The sequence below is a fragment of the Plasmodium vivax genome, chromosome 11 (assembly GCF_000002415.2).
Source record: "Plasmodium vivax chromosome 11, whole genome shotgun sequence".
In the NCBI taxonomy this organism is placed as follows: Eukaryota; Apicomplexa; class Aconoidasida; order Haemosporida; family Plasmodiidae; genus Plasmodium; species Plasmodium vivax.
The window spans coordinates 375,447-392,723 of NC_009916.1; the positions used below are offsets into that span (position 1 = coordinate 375,447).

Genomic DNA, 17,277 nt, shown 5'->3' on the forward strand with positions numbered 1-17,277 from the left:
TACCTTTTCCCTTTTGCTTTTTTTTGTCCCTCACCTGTTCGTCTCATCGTGTTTTCCCTTTTGAAAGCGGCATATAGCGGTATTTTGCAACATTTTTCGGTTAACTTCGAACGCGCGCAATTCACGCAATACATTTGCACACACATGACGGAGGGGGGGAAGTTTGCCAACACAGGGGAGTGCCCACTCCACGTTGCTATGAATACACATGCACGCATACGTATCTTCACTGAGTTTACAACGTGCAACGTGTTATGGAACAGGCGCAATTTTATTTCCCCCCCAATTGCAGACTTTCCTGCACTTCATTTTTTTGCTAGCGGAGGAGAATTTTTTTTCCCCGCGAAATATTCCCCTTAATTGATTCACAACAATTTGATTAACTGTTATCGTTCACGTGGGAAGTTCACCCCAGTTGTACACCTGTTCAAAAATTGACTCCCTTGGAAATGTCCACATTTTTAAAAACGAAAAATTTGCGTCAACATTTGAGAGTGAACGAACGCGTGGCGCGAAGAATAACGTCCTTTCTATTTATTTATTTTTCCCCACTTTTCGGTCTTTTTGTAAAAATACAGAAATGCAACGGAGGGTTTCCCCCTTTCACTTGATCATTTTGGTAATAGCAAGTTACGAATTAGGAATTGCCAAGCTGGCCGATTTCGCATGAATTATACTCCCCCCCCTCTTCGCACTTCCGCTCACCACTTGTCACATTGACCAATTCATGGAAACAGCGGCGAAAGATGGATGCAACCACGTCATGCAAAATGATGAAAATAAGCAGGTGATTCTGTTGTGCGTGTTCCTTAATTATTCATGGAATTTTTTTTTTTTTTTTTTTTCCTCTCTGTTATGACTTTTCCGAGTTTAACATAAAATTAAAAATTCGCCTCCCCGTGCAGGAATATCTTGACTTTTCCGACGACTTTGTCTTCTGCTCGACCTGCCACAATTTCTCGCCGGTAATGGGAGCGGGCGCTCGAACGTACCGATGGGCATACCCATGGGTGTGCCTACTTGCGTACGTTGCAAATAATTGGCCACCCACTGTAACCGCCCAGTCTAACCGCTCACCTCTAACCGCTCACCTCTAACCGCTCACCTCTAACCGCTCACCTCTAACCGCTCACCTCTAACCACTCACCTCTGATGGCCCACTTCCCCCCCGCAGTACCACAAAGAGGGCTACCTAGAAAAGAGGTGCTCGAATTCCTGGTGCGGCTACTCCAAAAGATGGTTCCTTCTGAAAAACAAAAAGTTATACTACTTCAAAAGCAAAGAAAGCTTGAGGCCGTCGGGCGTCCTCGATCTGGAGCTGATCCACATGGACATTAACGTAAACGAGAAGTATTTCTTCCGTGTGTGCTCCTGAACGTTTGCGCGCTTCCCTCACGTTGTTCCTTAAGGGCTTGAAATGTGAAGAAATGGATAAGGGAAAGACTGCATGCAGGGGAGATCGTCCAGAAGTTACTCACAAAAGGGGCAATATGGCTTCACCGCGTCACCACAAATGGGGAAAACCTCCGCACACATGCTTCCCTAATCACTTTCATGTTCATTTTATTTTTCCCCCCCAACTGTGCAGTACGAACAGGGGATAAAGCGGAAGCGAAGTGGCGAAGACTGCTTTCTGTGTAACGCTAGAGAAGGCGCGCATGCGCGGGAGGGGCCTCCTGAAAAGATAATGTCACACTCGCAATGTGTTATAATAGCCGCTCACTCGCTCGCTCTCACGCGCGCATGAAATGAATGTACGTCTGCGCATGCAGCTAACCTATTTTGCAACCCACCCCCCGTTTTTTTTTTTCCGCTCACAGACTGCATCGAATCGAGGACGTACAAGAACGACAGCAAAAAGGAGTCGCTCCTAATTCTGACCCCCAGGAACACAGGCCTCAGGTTTTATTTAAGGGTAATCTTGCATACAAAAAAGAGGAATGGCTAACGAGTAAAAGAAGGGACTCCACTCTGCTGAGACGTACATGTATATGCACCCCTTTTCATCTGCCAAACCGGTGACGCCATTTTCCCCGCAGGGTGAAGACGCGGAAATATGCGAGTGGTACAACTTGCTAAACAGCTCCATGACGAGCAAGAAAATGATTAGTCAACCGAAATTTATTTTTTCGGAGAGTAACTTTTGGAAAATTGACCGAATATCGGTTGACGTATTCGAGTCGATTGCGGACACGGGCGACATTGTCTTGTTCAGGTGACCAGCTGGGGGGGAAGAAGCAGGGAAGCAACGAAGCTGAGAAGCGAAGAGCACAGCTGATCGCCTTCTACGGTTTTATTCCCCCCATTTTGCGCAAAATTTTAATTAAACTGTCGACTCACGTGGTGTGCCTTTCTTTCTTTCATCCTTCCTTATTCCTCCCTTCTTCCTCCTCTTCTTTCCGAACGAACAGGTCCAACGTGGCTTCCGCGAAGCTGCAGAGGATCATAACGAGGGGCGAGTACGACCACATCGGCATGATTCTCAGGAACGACAAAAAAGGCATTTTTCTTTTGGAGGCTTTATCCAACATGGTAAGGACATTCACGTGTGTTGTGTAGATCTGCCTGGGGAACTGCACGAGAGTGAGGAGTTACCCATTGTACCACCACAATTTAGGCACAACATGATGCACTTGTGCCTTCGTTCAACCTGCGCATCCTTCCCAGGGAATCATCCTAACGCCGTGGGAGCTTTTTCGAAAGAACCGGTGGAACGAGGCCTACACCAGGTTGGTTTAGCCACTCTCAACGAATGTGCGCAAAGTGATCATTTCCAAAAGGGAGAAGCATAGGACGCGCACATTTACCTTGCCTCTACATGCAAGTGGGCACTAAAAGGATGCACCCACAGGCAGGCAGAAGCATACACGCACAAGCACACACGCACAAACAGAAACAGAAACACACAGACACACACCCATCGCTGCTTTCCCCTTTTGTAGAATCGCCCTGAGACGGCTGACCTGGGACAACTCCGAACAAAATCTCCAAAAGTTGCTGCACTTTCTAAAAAACACCATAGGGAAAAAATACAACCTCAAGATAATTAATTTCCTGGCCCCCAAAACGGGTGCGTATAGCGGCGGGGCCCAAACATCTTTTTTTGCTGCCTCTGCGAAGTGGTCCAACCATTCAGACCGCGCGTTTAGTACATTTCGATGGGGTTATGTTTTTGCCTACACCTATGCTCCTGTTTATGCATTTTTCCCCCCCTGCCCCCACCGCCGCAGATGACGCCGGCTATTTCTGCTCCGAGCTAATAGGAGAATGCTGGAAGGTGAGCATTTGAAAGAAATTGCCGCCCTGTCTCCCCCTACGGAAGAGTCAATTGGGGCACTCACTTCCACTCATGTTTATGCTCACAACAAGTTACATGCTTCCCCTTCCCTGGTGACCACACAGATAATGGGCGTCATCCCTGTAAACACGACATGCTCTCATATCTGGCCCAGTAAGTTACCAGCGCATGTGTCAACCATGTGGACGCTCACTGGAAAGTGCCTTCTGTGTGTGACTCACCGTGTGTATGCCGCCTCTTATGATGATTACATGATGTGGCTCCTCCAGTTTTGACTCATCTGGGAAATTGTGCACATGTTCACATGTGCATAGTTTTAATGGAGGGAATTTATCCCCTCTCCCCCCAAATTTTGTAAATAAAAAAGGAGAGCCCTTTTAAATCCACACGCATCGTAATAGCGAGGGAAAATACACCCCTTCCCCTTTTAGGCAATTTTTCCGAAAAGTTCGAGGAGAAAATGAAGTTGCAGGAAGGCTGCCAGCTAAATAATGAGCTGTGCATAGACTTCACCCTGTGATAATGTGGGCGTGTGAGCGTGTGAGCATTTTGGCGAGAGCATCCCAATGATTGGCCATTCCGGGGGGACTCTCCCAGTCTTCCACATCTTCCCATTTTGGCATACCACCATTTTGTGTACCCTCATGTCGCTTAAAGTGGGCACTTATCTAGGCATGTACCAAGAATGTGTCCACAAATACACGTTTATCTTTTTTTTTTTTTTTCTTTTTTTTCCTTTTTTTTTTTTAATTTCCGTTCACGTGTCCCATTTCCCCCCCGCGTGTGTGCAAAAACGTCTTTTTGGCAAAAGAAAAAAAATACACATGCATATATATACATATATATATGCACATATATGTGCATACGCCTCGCCAGTAAAAACTCCGCGAGAGTCCTTGTACGCAAGAGTACCATCACAAACGTTCGAAAGAGGAGGGAAAAAAAACACTTAACGAGTTAGTTACTCGCAAATTGCAGTGCATTACCTTTACGTGTGAAAAAAAGGAAAAAAAACTGTCTACATTTCTGCCTCGCATCCCCCACTTGGTGACTCACATTGCTGCGTTTGCTCCTTCGAAGGAGGGTTCAGATTACACAATCACGTGTTAAACCTGGAGAGGAACACCAAAGCGGTCGAACAGGCACATCACAACTGCCTCTACACCTGCACGCGCAAAGCAGGTAGCGAAGACGGCACAAATCCTGAAGAGGGAACAGCGGAAAGGAACGAGCAACCCAAGGAGAGGAAAAATGGTCTCGGGGGTCAAGGTGTCAGACGAATGCATCTACGAATTTAACAAGCTGAAAGTGAAGCACCTGCACAAGTACATACTTTTTCGGATCGAAAATTGCGAAGAAATCATTGTAGATGTGCTGCAGCAGGATTCAGATTTGAAGTCCTTCGAGGACATCATAATGGACATCAGAAATAATTTGAAGGCGACGGAATGTAGATACATCATCGCGGGTGAGTCTGCGCAAGTGGCCAGATGGAAGCTCCCCCAAGCGCACACACCCGCGAGAGGCTTACTGCACTGCTAATTGGGGCAACCATCTGGTGGCGTTACCCCCCCGGTTAGGGCTTTTTAGGTCCCTCCGTTTATGCCCCATTTGATGGCCCAGTTTATAGCCCATTTTATGCCCATTTTATGCCCTTTTTATTTCCCTCCTTTTATGCCCTCCTTTCCCCCTCGCAGACATGCCCATCCACACCCCCGAGGGCGTATTGCGGAACAGAATTTACTTCATCTTTTGGTCCCCCGATTCTGCCAAGGCGAAGGAGAAAATGCTCTACGCAGCATCCAAAGAATCGCTTGTTCAAAAAATCAACGGCATTTTCAAAAGCCTAGAAATCACATGCGACATAGAGGAGTTCGAGGAGGAGTTGCGGGCGATCATTCTAAACACCTGAATGGACTCATCGGGGTTATCCCCCCACGGATTAATACAAAATGATTAGTGCTGCCACGCCGAGGGATTCCCACGTACCATTGTGTAAGATTCATTTGTCTTTAAAAAAAAAAAAAAGTTTAACTTATCCACAAGAGTAATTTGTAATAACGATGGTGGTGATCACCGCTATGTTCAGCGTTCTGGTGCGTTCTGGCGCGTCGCCCACTTTGCACGTGCTTCCCCCTCAGTTGTCACGAAACGGATCCTCGTGATAGCATACCTGTGGGGGAGTAGATCCACACACGTTGGATCGTATGCGGCGCCGTCTGTCTCCTCCCCATTTTAGTTAATCAAGAATATATTTTCTGCGCAAAGTGAAAAAATAAAAAAAAAAAAAAAGAAAAAAAAGTATAACGTAGAACATATAACGTATAGCGTATAACCGCTACACCTTTTAGCGAGACCGCGCGCGCTTTGCTCTGCTGCCGAAAGCGAAGCTACCATCTTGGTGCATCACGTGGTCCTCAAGTTTTTTTTTGTGCGTTCCCCTTTTAGACTTCTTATCCAGCAGACTCTGTCTCATTTTATGCTTCACATTCATTGCGATGGATTCGAGCATCTGCAAAGTTGGCGAGAGGTGGTGGTGCACGGGCACAGCGGTGGAGAAATGGGTAGGTAAAACTACCACCCAGGGGGGGCCTTTTCCGGGTGTCCATTCGGATAAGCACGAAAGTGCGTAACGATAAATCTGTGCGCGTTAAAGGGGCACTTGCATAAGTGGAGAAGCCCGCATGCGCCTAGCCGTGGCGGCCCGCAAGCAGCTTCCCCTCTTCATTACGCAAGAAAAGCCGGGCAAAAAAAAAGGCAAATATTTGCTAAACTTTATGCCCTTAATTTTGTGGATCCGGAGCAGAATGTAGAGGAACTGGAAGGCCAGGAACACTCTGCGAAAAAATGGGGCGCGAAATCGTCATGAGGGGTAGATTTCTCAGGAGAGGCAACTTTGTGAGGAGAGGCATCTTTCTCAGGGGCAACCGGTTGGACAGATTTTCCAGCTGGTGCTACTGCCCCCTCCTCACGTACAAATTCAGGGAAAAACTAAAAATGGTGGTGGCCAACATGCGCCCATTAGTCCCACTAAACGTACTGACTACGTAAGAGAATATTCCTACACATGTGAGAAGCAGTTTCGCATTATGAACGTGCATGCTTGTCCCTATGCGAATGTGTAGAGGTAGGTTTGCACGTGCATCCTCCTCTCTGTCGCAAACATACGCTCATTTGTCTGCACAGCTTAACCGCAAAAGGACAAGAGGGACACACAGCTGAAGGTTACGACGTTCGCTGCAGGTGGGGAACGGGCAGGAGTTTCATTTCGCGAGGGAAACACACCAACGATGAAATGATAAAAATAAATATACATACGTGTGGTGCACATGTGGGCGTGTAGACCAAGACGTGGGGTTCCCACATAGACTCGCCCAGTAGCACAGACTGGCACGGAAACGCTGTGATGGCGTCCCTGTCTGTTACTTAAAAATAGGCCAGTGCTGAGGGGATTCCACTTATGCGCTAAAAAAAAAAAAAAAAAAACACACAAACTTGTTCCTCTTGCCATGCGGTGTCAAAGCTGAAAGCAGTTGAAACGCACAAATTGGTCCACCTGCACTCCCTTTTTGGTCATTTAAGAACAAATGCGTGGAATCTACAAAAAAAAAAAAAAATAAAAATAAATAAATAAAATAAATAAATGCCAAATAATGACGAGGGAGCTTCCTCCCAAGTTGGCAACTCCAAAGACACGCACATCCCAGTGGTACCCCCACAGAATCAAATTACTTTGAAAAATGGTTGAGGAAAATAAAAAGGTTAACACTTGCGCTATTATAATAACGAGCCACAGTCCTGCGATCCGTTGAGGCGGCAATGGTGAAACTGTGCTAAATGGCCAAGCATGTGTACGTGTTGACATGGGTGGCACGCTGAATACCCGCCCCCTCTCAAACTGCACAGAACAGAAACGAACCAGATGTGAGGCAAAATAATTTGTACACACTTGAGCTCCTTAAACTGTCCGCGAAGAATGTGCTCTGCGGGAAGGGGTAAGGGGTGAAGCGGGGCCGCCGAGCATATCGGGGCAATTCCCCCTTGGACAGCGGCCCTTTTGGAGGCGGTTCGTGGGGAGGCATTTTTGGAGGTGGCCCATTTGGAGGTTACCCACCCACTTTAGGCCCCCCTTACCATCAAAAGACTTATGGCCACCACTATGGACCCAACTAGGATGAGCGTAATCGAGGCATTTTCAATGCAACTTTGCAGAGAGCTCATGTCATCTTTTTTTTTCTTTTCAATTTTGTTTTCATACTTGGGGGCGGAGCTGTAGAACAAGTAATTCAGCATCATCGTGTCCTTCGCGGGTTGGACAGAAAAGGAATTTAAAAAAAACAGGAAAATAGCAAAATAGCAAAATAGGAGAACAAAATTGGAAGTAGGCACAATAACGCAAAATTTTGATGCTCCTTATCAACTGAAGCGAATCCGGTGAGAGGAACTTAATCAATACGGGAGACATTCAATTTTGCCAAAATGGGAAATATACCAAGGGGACAATCGGCCACGAGCAAAAGTATTTTGCAAAAAAAAAAAAAAAAAAGAAAGACTCGCGTCTGCAACGCAGTACACTCATCTGAAGATACCCCACGTGTACATACATTTGCGTGAGCAACGTTCGCAGGAAGGAGGTTCCCCATTTAACCCCCAAATGAATGCCTTTCCTTGTTGGAGTTATTTTACGGGGCTATACTGCAACAAGGCTGCCACATTCGCCTACCAACATGAGGTTGAAAAGTGCGCTTAATGACGTGAAATATACAGCCATGTTTGCCCAAAAAAAAAAAAAAAAAAAAAGACCACATAACCAAATTGGGTTAGTTTAAACGGTGGACGCATTGGTACCTATGAAGACACAAATGGACATGCCTTTGCGCCCACTTCGAATTCTCCAAAAGGTGCGCGCCAACTCACACTGGCGTTCTTAAAGGGCACGCACAGACGTTTCCCTTGCACCGAACGGTTGTAAAAAGCAAATCAACGGTTAATCAAAATGAATGTCCAACTAACACGTCCCGTTAAGCCGTGCTGACGCTGCAATACATCATATTGCAGTTTTCCTCAAAAAAAAAAAAAAAAAAATTCTCCATCATGCACGGGAAACAATTTGTTCTGCTCCCCCTGGACCTCCACCCATTTTAGGTAAACATGTTGGGATTCATGAAGTCTAGAGATGCCTGAATGACCGCATTGGGGTTTCCCTTAAAAACGGTCAGGTCATTATTTTGAGCATTTTTGCTTTTACTTTTCGTTTTTTGTTCTCTCGGTTTTCGTGCCTTTCTCTTGGGTGCGCTTTCCTTGGCCGCGGGGTCACTGGGGGCACTGGCGTCAATCGCGCCTTCCACGTTATGAGCTGCTCCCCCATTCTGCGCCGCTTCCCCACCCTGCACCCCCTGGTCGGCCTCTGCATTCCCACTCTGGTTTTTACTCTTCCTAGGTTTCACCCGTTCATATTTCCTCCTCGGTTTAGCAACTTTGGGTTCCTTCTCAGCAGCCTCATTACTTTTGTTCGTCTTTCTTTTCCTTGAGACCTTCGGCTTGCCCTCACTCTTAGCCCCCTCCACAGGGTCATTCTTAGACTTGGGTTTTCCTTCCGTTTCTTTATTTTCCATCTTGACGGCTAACTTCTCTTCACTGTAGCCCATGTACCTCATGTACACCTTTTCGAAGTGCCTCCTCGTCTCTTCATTATCGGGGACCATGTCGAAATGCAGGTGGTTGATAAACAGTGCTTGTTGTTCCCTTGAGGAAAAAAAAAAAAAAAAAAAAGGGAAAGAAGATAGCATGTGGGTGTAGGGGCATTTCCACGTAAGCGGCATCTCACGTGCAGTATATACACGTGGAGGCCACTTCTAACGGGGGGCATAAACATACACAGCGAATAAAGAACTCCCGTTGGAAGAGCGGCAGAGAAGGCGCCCTACACAAATGACAGAAACGCATGCCTCCCCCCTTACCTCCATTTTATGGTGAACAGCTTGTTGCAGAACTCAGAATTGAGAATGTTCTTGTAGTCGTAGGGGGTGATCTGCGTGAGGAGCCTCTTCTGGTTATAGCCGACCTGAGAGGTGGGGGCGAAAAGGGGGTACGCAAAAAGGGGGTACGCAAAAAGGGGGTACGCAAAAAGGGGGTACGCAAAAAGGGGGTATGCAAAAAGGGGGTATGCAAAAGGTGGCATTCGTAAAGGTGGGGTCAACCGGGCAACATCACCACACGTACACGTTCGTTCATATGTGTGTGTGCTCGCTGTGTGGGCAGTCCCCTCGAGCGCCTTCCAAGAGGGTGGCCACTCCCCATGGTGCATACGGCAGAAGGGGGGGCACAAATTTGACCCACTCGGTTACCACTCTGTCTAATTCGCCGCCATACACCGGCGCGTGGGCGCTCGTCGACTTACGAAGGCAAACTCGCTGGCCTTGGTGCGCGCCGTCTCAAAGTCGAGCAGATTCTCCGTCGTGAAATTGTTGGACGTGACGGTGTTCATCGTTTTGAGGAACTAAAATGGGGGAAAGGAGGGCGCGAGGTTTCTTAGTGCCATTGATGGGGCAATGAAATGGTCACTCGGTACACACATGCGGCTATATCAGACGGGGGGAAGCTCTCCTCTGCGCCCCTCCCCTGCAGATATACGAAACGATAAACTGCTGTGATGGTGAGTCCAAAAATTACGTCTAAAGATTTGTCCTCCGAGAAGGGGTCCTTGTTCTTGTTCTTCCTCCTCCTCTTCTTCGGCTTCATTTGGCTCTTCAGGTGTTCCACCTTCGCGGGGGAAAAATAAAAAAATAAATAAATAAATAAATAAAAAAAAATAAGTACAAACAAATGACATGGCAGGCCATCTCTACACATCGCAAACTCCGCCACACATCTCCCGACCCTCCCACGCACTTACAATTTTATCGTCAATGGTCCTCTGGTTGAAGTAGGCGATCAAGGGGGCTATGTTCTGCACCAGAGGGGAAGCGGAAAAAAAATCATTTATTGGTCGCATAAAAAAGGTGGGCACCCGAATACAATACGCACAGGTTTACAGATCTATGTAAAATGCCGCCTACGGGGGGGAAAACCCACCTGGTGCACGAACAACCGGGTGTCCTTAAACCTGGACTGCGAGCTGTTCCTGTTCTTTGTCAACAGATGGAAGTACTGGTCCAGCCTATACTTGCTGGAAAATTCGATCAGGGGCCACATCAGCTGCAGGCGATCTCTAAAGGCTTTCTTCAACAGGTCTACAATTTTTTCCACGTTATTTATAACGCAGGTAAATCCCAAACGGTTCTTCATATTCTGTGCGCAGATGTATATCCTCTTCATAATAATGAGGTCTATTTTTTGTAGCTCCAGTTTGGTCATAAAGAAGGAGAAATTTAGCCTTTTTAGGTTACGTACATCTCTCTTTTTGAAAAGGAGCAGAAGCTCTCTGTTGTTATTTAAATTTTCGTTCAGGGCGATTACGTCGTTCATGTTATTTTTTCTGAAGACCTTATTCACGCAGAAGCTGAACCGTTTGTACTTCTTTTTAATGGCACTGATCGCGTTGGTCGCACTGATCGCACTGCCCACATTTAGTCCCCTATTTTTACTGAAGCTATGGTTGGCAACGGGGGAGCCCTTCATAAGCGGGTAGAGCAGATTGCCTTGCTGAAGGAAAAGCTTCTTCAACTGTTTGCTTCTCCTCGTGGGAAGACTGGAATTCTCGATGCCGTACGGGTTGTCCGCATAGGCACCACCTGCACGTTCGAGGGGGTACATTTCCCCATTTTGGTACCTCTCCATCTGCCCTTCCACTTGTTCTTTTTCCTCTTCATCTTCATCTTCAACTTCTTTTTCTTTTTCTTCCCCCTCATCGTGCATCTTCTTCGTCCTGTTTTTCCCCCTACGTTCCGCCTTCTCCCTCTTCACCACCTCCTTCGTTGTGGCCTTTTTCTTGGACTCACCGGGCTGCCTACCGATGCCCTTTTTCTTCCTCTTGCTCATCTCCTTATTGTAATCTTCGACGATGCAATTTAGCAGATAAGTCGCCGAAAGGTCCTCATTATCGCCTGCACACGAAGCTTCTACACCATTTGGATACGTCTGTTCAGTCGAGTTTTCGTTTCCTTTCACCTCAACGGAGAGGTCGCTCAGCATGCTCATGTGGCCGTTCTGCGAAAAGGTGCTAAGCCCATTTGGGGCACTTATGCTATCCTCATTGATGCTCAACAGATCATTCTTCTTTTTTTTCCTTTTCTTCTCATTTTCCATGTAGGTGCCGTCCATTGCAGATGTTGGTATGTCTCCTCTATCCGCTAACGCCATATTGTTATTATCTTTTTTTTTCCTATACTTTTTCACTTTGCCATTTTTACCTGAACCGTTCATATCGTTTAACGTGCCACCAAGTTTGTGCGGCTCATTTTCATCCTTTTGAGAGTTCCCTTGGTAACTCAAGGTGTCACATAAGCTGGGCATTCCTTTCCCAATTGAAATTTCCTTTTCTTTATAAACAAAGCCGCATTCGTTATTGCTGCTTATTCGGCTCGTCCCTGTATTTCCTATGTTGCTCTTCAGAATGAGGTTCACAGCATCACTTCCGTTTTCACTCAAGAGAGACCCATTTGTGTTGAAAAAATAGCTGTTCGCTGCTTTCCCCCCTTGCACACCCCCTGCAGGTACCATTTGTCCTTGTTCGTTTATTAACAGTTGGGTGGTACCACCATTGGCGGCGGCGTTTTTTTTGCTTGTTCTTGGCTTCCTCGGCTTCTTCGTAGTTCCTCCGATCGGCGCATTATTGGCTACCTTACCGCTGTCGTTTTCGCAGTTGAGGCTGTCATCCTGGTTGAGACTACTTTCACAGTTTACGCTGCTCCCCACGTGGGGAATGCTTTCTAGGTTGATGCTGTCCTCCGCGTTGGCGCTGCTTTCTATGCTGCCGCTGCTCTCCACGTTGAGGCTGCTCTCCACGTTGGCGCTGCTCTCCGCGTTGACACTACTGTCAATTTGCGCACCTGTGCCATTCTCCGTGGGCGTCCCCTTCTTCGCGCGCTTCTCCTTGGTGCCGCTCTCCTTCTTCGCCTTCCCAGCGCTGCTGCCACTCTTCCTGCGCCTCCTCCCCTTCCCCGCGTTCTCCGCCTCTCCAAGAGGGGCCTTCGGAGCGGGCCCACTTTCAATGCTGAAGTTTTTGATCAGTTCATTAAAATTGCTATTTATGTTGTTGAGCAGCTTATTATCGATGTGACCGTCCCTGTTGCCGTCTCTGTACCCACTGCTCGCGCAAGCTGCCGCGTTAGCGGTATTTGCGGTATTCGCCGCGTTTGGTGCATTCGTGGCATATTCCCCAGTTGGCACCCCGGTGAGGCTTAAGCCGCCCAGGTACTTCCTCTGCAGCGCGTGCGCGCCACTCATGACGTGCGCATAGCTCAGCAGCGAGTACTCCTCTAACTTGCAAACCAACTCGTTCAGCTTGCTGGGGTAGTAACTATTAAAGAGGGGCAAGAAGGCAGCATATTTATTTTTATTTTCGCTAAATTCTTTGTTTAAAAATAGCCAGACAAATTTGGGTTCCACTTTCATTTGGTCCTGAGGAAGCTGCCCCGTCTGTGGAAGCTGCTCCTTCTTATACATTTCGTTGTTCCCCCTTTGCACCTCCATGTGGGTTAAATTTTCACCCATCTGTTTGTTCGCTCCGACCCCCACGTAACTGTGTGCAATTCCCTGGCCACCATTACTCAAGTGCGCATCACGTAGCATCTGCGCATTGTTATTTTCTCTTAACTGCTCATTCACAAAATCGTTCATTCTGGTGTTCCCAGTTGACACGTTGGGGTTGTACCTACCCCCTTTCACAATGTTAGGGTTAACTGCACCGTCTACGTGGCTACCGTTTACATGGCTACCGTTCACGTGGCTACCGTTCATCGTTTTTATATTTTCCCTTTCACCCCAATTGCCACTTCCGTTAGGAGCTTCCGCCAATCTGTCTTGATTAAAACTGCTGTAGTAGTCACTCCGAGGGGACCTGCTAACGGGGTTATTCAAATAGTTAGCACTTCCATGTGTGCCCATCACACCATTGTTCATATTTCCATGGGCCCCACTCGAACTGATGTAGAACCCGTTTCGATCCTGCGTAAGATATTCACTCGTTTGGCCCACCTCGCTGTTTGGTTGCCCCGATGGGTAACTACTTCCTACATTTGCCAATTCCATCATTTTTTTTTTTTTTTTTTTTTCGTCACCTTTTGCCTTCTCCGCACTATTCACTTTTAGCTTTCTCTTCGACACTTTGTTATTCAACGGGTCGTTAATCGTTTCTGCGCCGTTCCCCAAATTGGCTACGGGGTTATCTAGGTGGCTACTCGCCGGGTCCTGCAAGGAATTCCCATCACTGTTCGTTATCATCGTCTGTTCAGAGCTATTCTGCGTGGTCTGCCCATTTTGCGCACTTTTGCTCTTCCTTTTGGTGCCCTTGGGGGGGGTGTCCTGTTCCATCCCCTGCTCCTTGCCTTTCTCCTTTCTCTTTCTCTTTTTCGTTTTCTCCGATGAAACACAGTTGTTATTCATCAGGGAATTCGCCTCCTCTTTTGGGTCACCTACGACGTTGTTAGTTTTCCCACTTTCTGCTTTATCTCCCTGGACGTTGTTGGCGTCATACTGGGGGGAAGAACCATTCTTGTCTTGCACTCCTGGGATGTTTCCTGCGCTTTGCAAGAAGCTCCTACCGTTTAGGAGGTTCACATTCTGCTCATTGGCGCCGCCATTCATACCACCGCTCATGCCGCCGCTCACGCTCATGCTCACGCTCACACCCACATTGTGTGTGCCCTGAGCCGCTCCCCCTGCATTTGCGTTGCCGTCAAAATTGTTATCCGAGCCGTGTACACTGTACGGGTCCTGGTTGGGATTGCTTTTCCCATTTTCTACGAGGAACCCCTGCTGGTCCATCTGGGATGGAGTGGCCAGCACGTCACTTCTATGGTGGTTACTCATGGCCGCTGTGTTACTAACAACACTGCTGCTGCCTTTACCCTTTGCTTCATTTAGCTCGTTTGGGTTAACTTTGCCATTGCTCTTTCTGTAGCTCTTCGTTTTGGAGGAATCAATGGTTATTGCGCTGCTGGGGCTGTTCCCACTGGCTTGCATAATTTCCACGTCATCCGTCTTGTGGCCGTTGCTCAACACCCCCGGGTAGCCGCTCACATTTTTGCTGCCACTTGCGCTAACTCGGTTGAGATTCCCCATGGAACTTTTTAAATTGCTCACGTTGTAATTGGCGCCGTTCAGATGGCCCATGGGGGCCATGCCGCTCACAAAATGCATATTGTTCCTACCACCGTTGCTACCGCCCATCGCAGGATAACCGTGGGCGCCTCCGAACGGGGCCAGGTTCATATTCAAATTACTGCTCACATGGCGTACGCCTTTATTTACATTTCCATGGGTGCCTTCGTTTAGTTTATTCCCGCTCATCATCATTACATCGGGCACCCCGCTGCCCATCTCACCAGCTACAACATTCTTCACATGGTACATGTTCATACTGCCATGCATGGAGTTCATATTTGGAAACGCCTTACCGTTGCTAGAAGGAGTAGCGCTTATCCCGCCAATGTTCCTCCCCATTACGCTATTCAACTGGCCAGGCGCATTCACTCGAGAAATAAAATCCGCCGTGTTGATTCTATTTATGTTATTCACATTGCTAATGCTGTGGGTGGTGCCCCCATTAGCATTACTGCTCAAGTCGGGTGCCATGAGTCCATTTTTTAAAACCGCCTCATTATTATTTTGTATAACATTTCGATAAGGGATTGGGGGAAAGTTCCCCACGTTTTCATCAACCCGTCCTTTGACGTTACCGGGATAATTGCCATAATTCATGGCATGAAAGGGTTTGTTCTGGGGGTCATTTACATCGTAGGCTAAATTATCACCTGCCTTCCGCATAGCTGTTGCCATCTTGACATTATGCATCGCTGGCTGGCCGTTCGCACTTCCATACCCATTTTTGCTCAAGCCGTTGTTACCATAGAGCATACCATGTTGGTTGTATAACATGTGGTTATTTAAAGGATAATTAATGGGGGAAGATTTAGACATATTTTTCATAACATTGTTGGTAGTTCCCCCTCTGTTGCTTTGACTCATCGGTGCTCCATTCGATGGGCTGTAACTCCTGTCCTGCATGCCCCTGGAGAACATGTTCCCACTGTTGCTGCTTAGCGGGTAGCTGGGGGCATTTTCATTACTTACACCTTTGTCATTATCTGGTGTGTTGTTTCGGTAGCTGCCGCTATTCTTGGGTGGGTATTGGCTGTTCGACTTCATCTTTTGCTTCTACTTGTTGATGCCGAAATGCGAGGTTGGTGGAGCTCCACGGGAGGCCTCTCTCGCTCTCTCGCTATGCGGTTTGCCCCACAATTTTGGAGAGCTATTACATATGACTGTTAATTTAAATAGCGGCCGCTACTCTGGGAGATGTCCTCATTTTTTTTTTTTTTTTTTTGCCACAAATGGAATTTTCATCGACACACCATTGTGCGATGTGTCTGCATATCCCCTTTCGTAAGCCGCATCGCAAATCGCAGCACAAACCAACGCGCTACAGATTTGCCGTTTGCGCGTTGGTTACTTCCCCCGACTTGCAATTACCAACGCGTGGACTTCACTCCGATGGGGAAAATGCCTCTTCTCTTATAGCATCCCTTTCTTCTCATTAATGGGGGGAAAAAAATGATTGCAATTTTTCCTCATAAGGAGGAATTCACTCCATTAACGTAACATTCACCGTTCTGACAATTCGTTATTTTTCACATCACGCAAAAAGGTTGGCGATTTTTTACTTTAAACGAATTGAAGAAAAGGAAAAAAAAAAAAAAATCATCCACGCATGGGGGAAATTTTTTATACGCATGAAGCAAAATATAAAATGGGGAAAAAAAAAAAAAAAAGCGGCAGTAAAGAAAAATTAAAAAAATAAAAGTACCATGGCGAACTGAATGAAGAAGTATCCATTTTGGTGACCTTTTTTTTTTTTGCATTCCCTCCTGAAAGTGAAAAATGGCACACGCGCTTCACCTCACCCGATGGCATTCCAAATGCGCATAAGGTTGATTACGCCAGGTGTTTGTAGATAGCACGCACAAACACACGCGCATACCCCCCCACGAAAGCTTCCTGCGTTGTGAAATTATTCAGAGGAATGCCTGACAATTGCAACTGCCAAAAAGTGGCAGCCAAATGGCAGTAAAGTCACAGTTGCGTGGCCATCTCATGTTGTCACGCTTTTTTCCCCCTACAAAAAAAAAAAAAACGGATTGAGACGATCAACAGGAGAGAAGTATTTACGCGACGTAAGAAGGGAGCCTCTTCTGCGTCCCCTTTTTTTTGTCTTAAAAGTTGCCCACAGGCGGTTTCAACGTTGCACATGGGGGGAAACTTCCAACAAGGCAGCCGCTCTCCCCCACTTGCTCACTGGCGAAACCTCAAAAGCAACCGCGCCGGTGGGATCTTCAACTATGTTTTCTTAAATTACACCGTTCCAAAGTTAAAAAAAAGGAAAGTAAAAAAAACGCAAAATGGCGTAAAGTTAATGAAGCATAAATTATATCGTACAAAAGCGCATGTAAAACACGCGTAAAAGTGTGCATATAAAAAAAAAAAAAAAAACTTTTTAAAATGAGCAACATGGAACTAATATGCTTGCATTGCTAGGACGAATTAAAGTGAGAAAAGAAATCTCCTATATATATGCTCGAAGGGAAAAAAACAACTGGCATATACAACTCTCTTCAACTCGTTCTACACATACAGATTGCACGCATTTCTGCACGCGTTTCGGCACGCGCGCAAAGGTGCGCATACACATACGTACGTGCATACAGTGTGCACATCATTCCCATGTGCTCATCTTCCACATAAGGGGCGGGGTGGCGGCGTGCTGTAACCACCGGTAAAACCACGCTTAATGCGTGTGCAAGGGGAAAGGCCAGGGGCTG

At 46.9% G+C, this 17,277-nt stretch overlaps 3 protein-coding genes across 3 annotated transcripts; 1 reads left to right on the forward strand and 2 right to left on the reverse strand.

Annotated features, from left to right (window-relative positions):
• Positions 1 to 4,207: 4,207 nt before the first annotated feature.
• PVX_115030 (actin depolymerizing factor, putative) lies at positions 4,208 to 5,296 on the forward strand. Its single transcript, XM_001616347.1, has 2 exons — positions 4,208 to 4,766; positions 4,996 to 5,296. The coding sequence occupies exons 1-2, from the start codon at positions 4,550 to 4,552 to the stop codon at positions 5,208 to 5,210; spliced, it is 432 nt and encodes a 143-aa protein (XP_001616397.1). The 5' UTR covers positions 4,208 to 4,549; the 3' UTR covers positions 5,211 to 5,296.
• A 142-nt stretch (positions 5,297 to 5,438) lies between these two features.
• Positions 5,439 to 7,611, reverse strand: PVX_115025 (hypothetical protein, conserved). The gene is made up of 10 exons (XM_001616346.1): positions 7,433 to 7,611; positions 7,218 to 7,281; positions 7,031 to 7,096; positions 6,855 to 6,896; positions 6,725 to 6,763; positions 6,491 to 6,535; positions 6,275 to 6,359; positions 6,030 to 6,135; positions 5,693 to 5,810; positions 5,439 to 5,556 (listed from the first exon to the last, which is right to left on the reverse strand). Exons 1-10 carry the CDS (start codon positions 7,592 to 7,594, stop codon positions 5,534 to 5,536), a joined length of 750 nt encoding a protein of 249 aa, XP_001616396.1. The 5' UTR covers positions 7,595 to 7,611; the 3' UTR covers positions 5,439 to 5,533.
• Positions 7,612 to 8,439: 828 nt separating this feature from the next.
• PVX_115020 (hypothetical protein, conserved) lies at positions 8,440 to 15,607 on the reverse strand (the record flags this gene model as incomplete). Its single annotated transcript, XM_001616345.1, has 6 exons — positions 8,440 to 9,043; positions 9,259 to 9,362; positions 9,699 to 9,797; positions 9,971 to 10,060; positions 10,194 to 10,247; positions 10,373 to 15,607. The coding sequence occupies 6 exons, from the start codon at positions 15,605 to 15,607 to the stop codon at positions 8,440 to 8,442; spliced, it is 6,186 nt and encodes a 2,061-aa protein (XP_001616395.1).
• Positions 15,608 to 17,277: the final 1,670 nt, after the last annotated feature.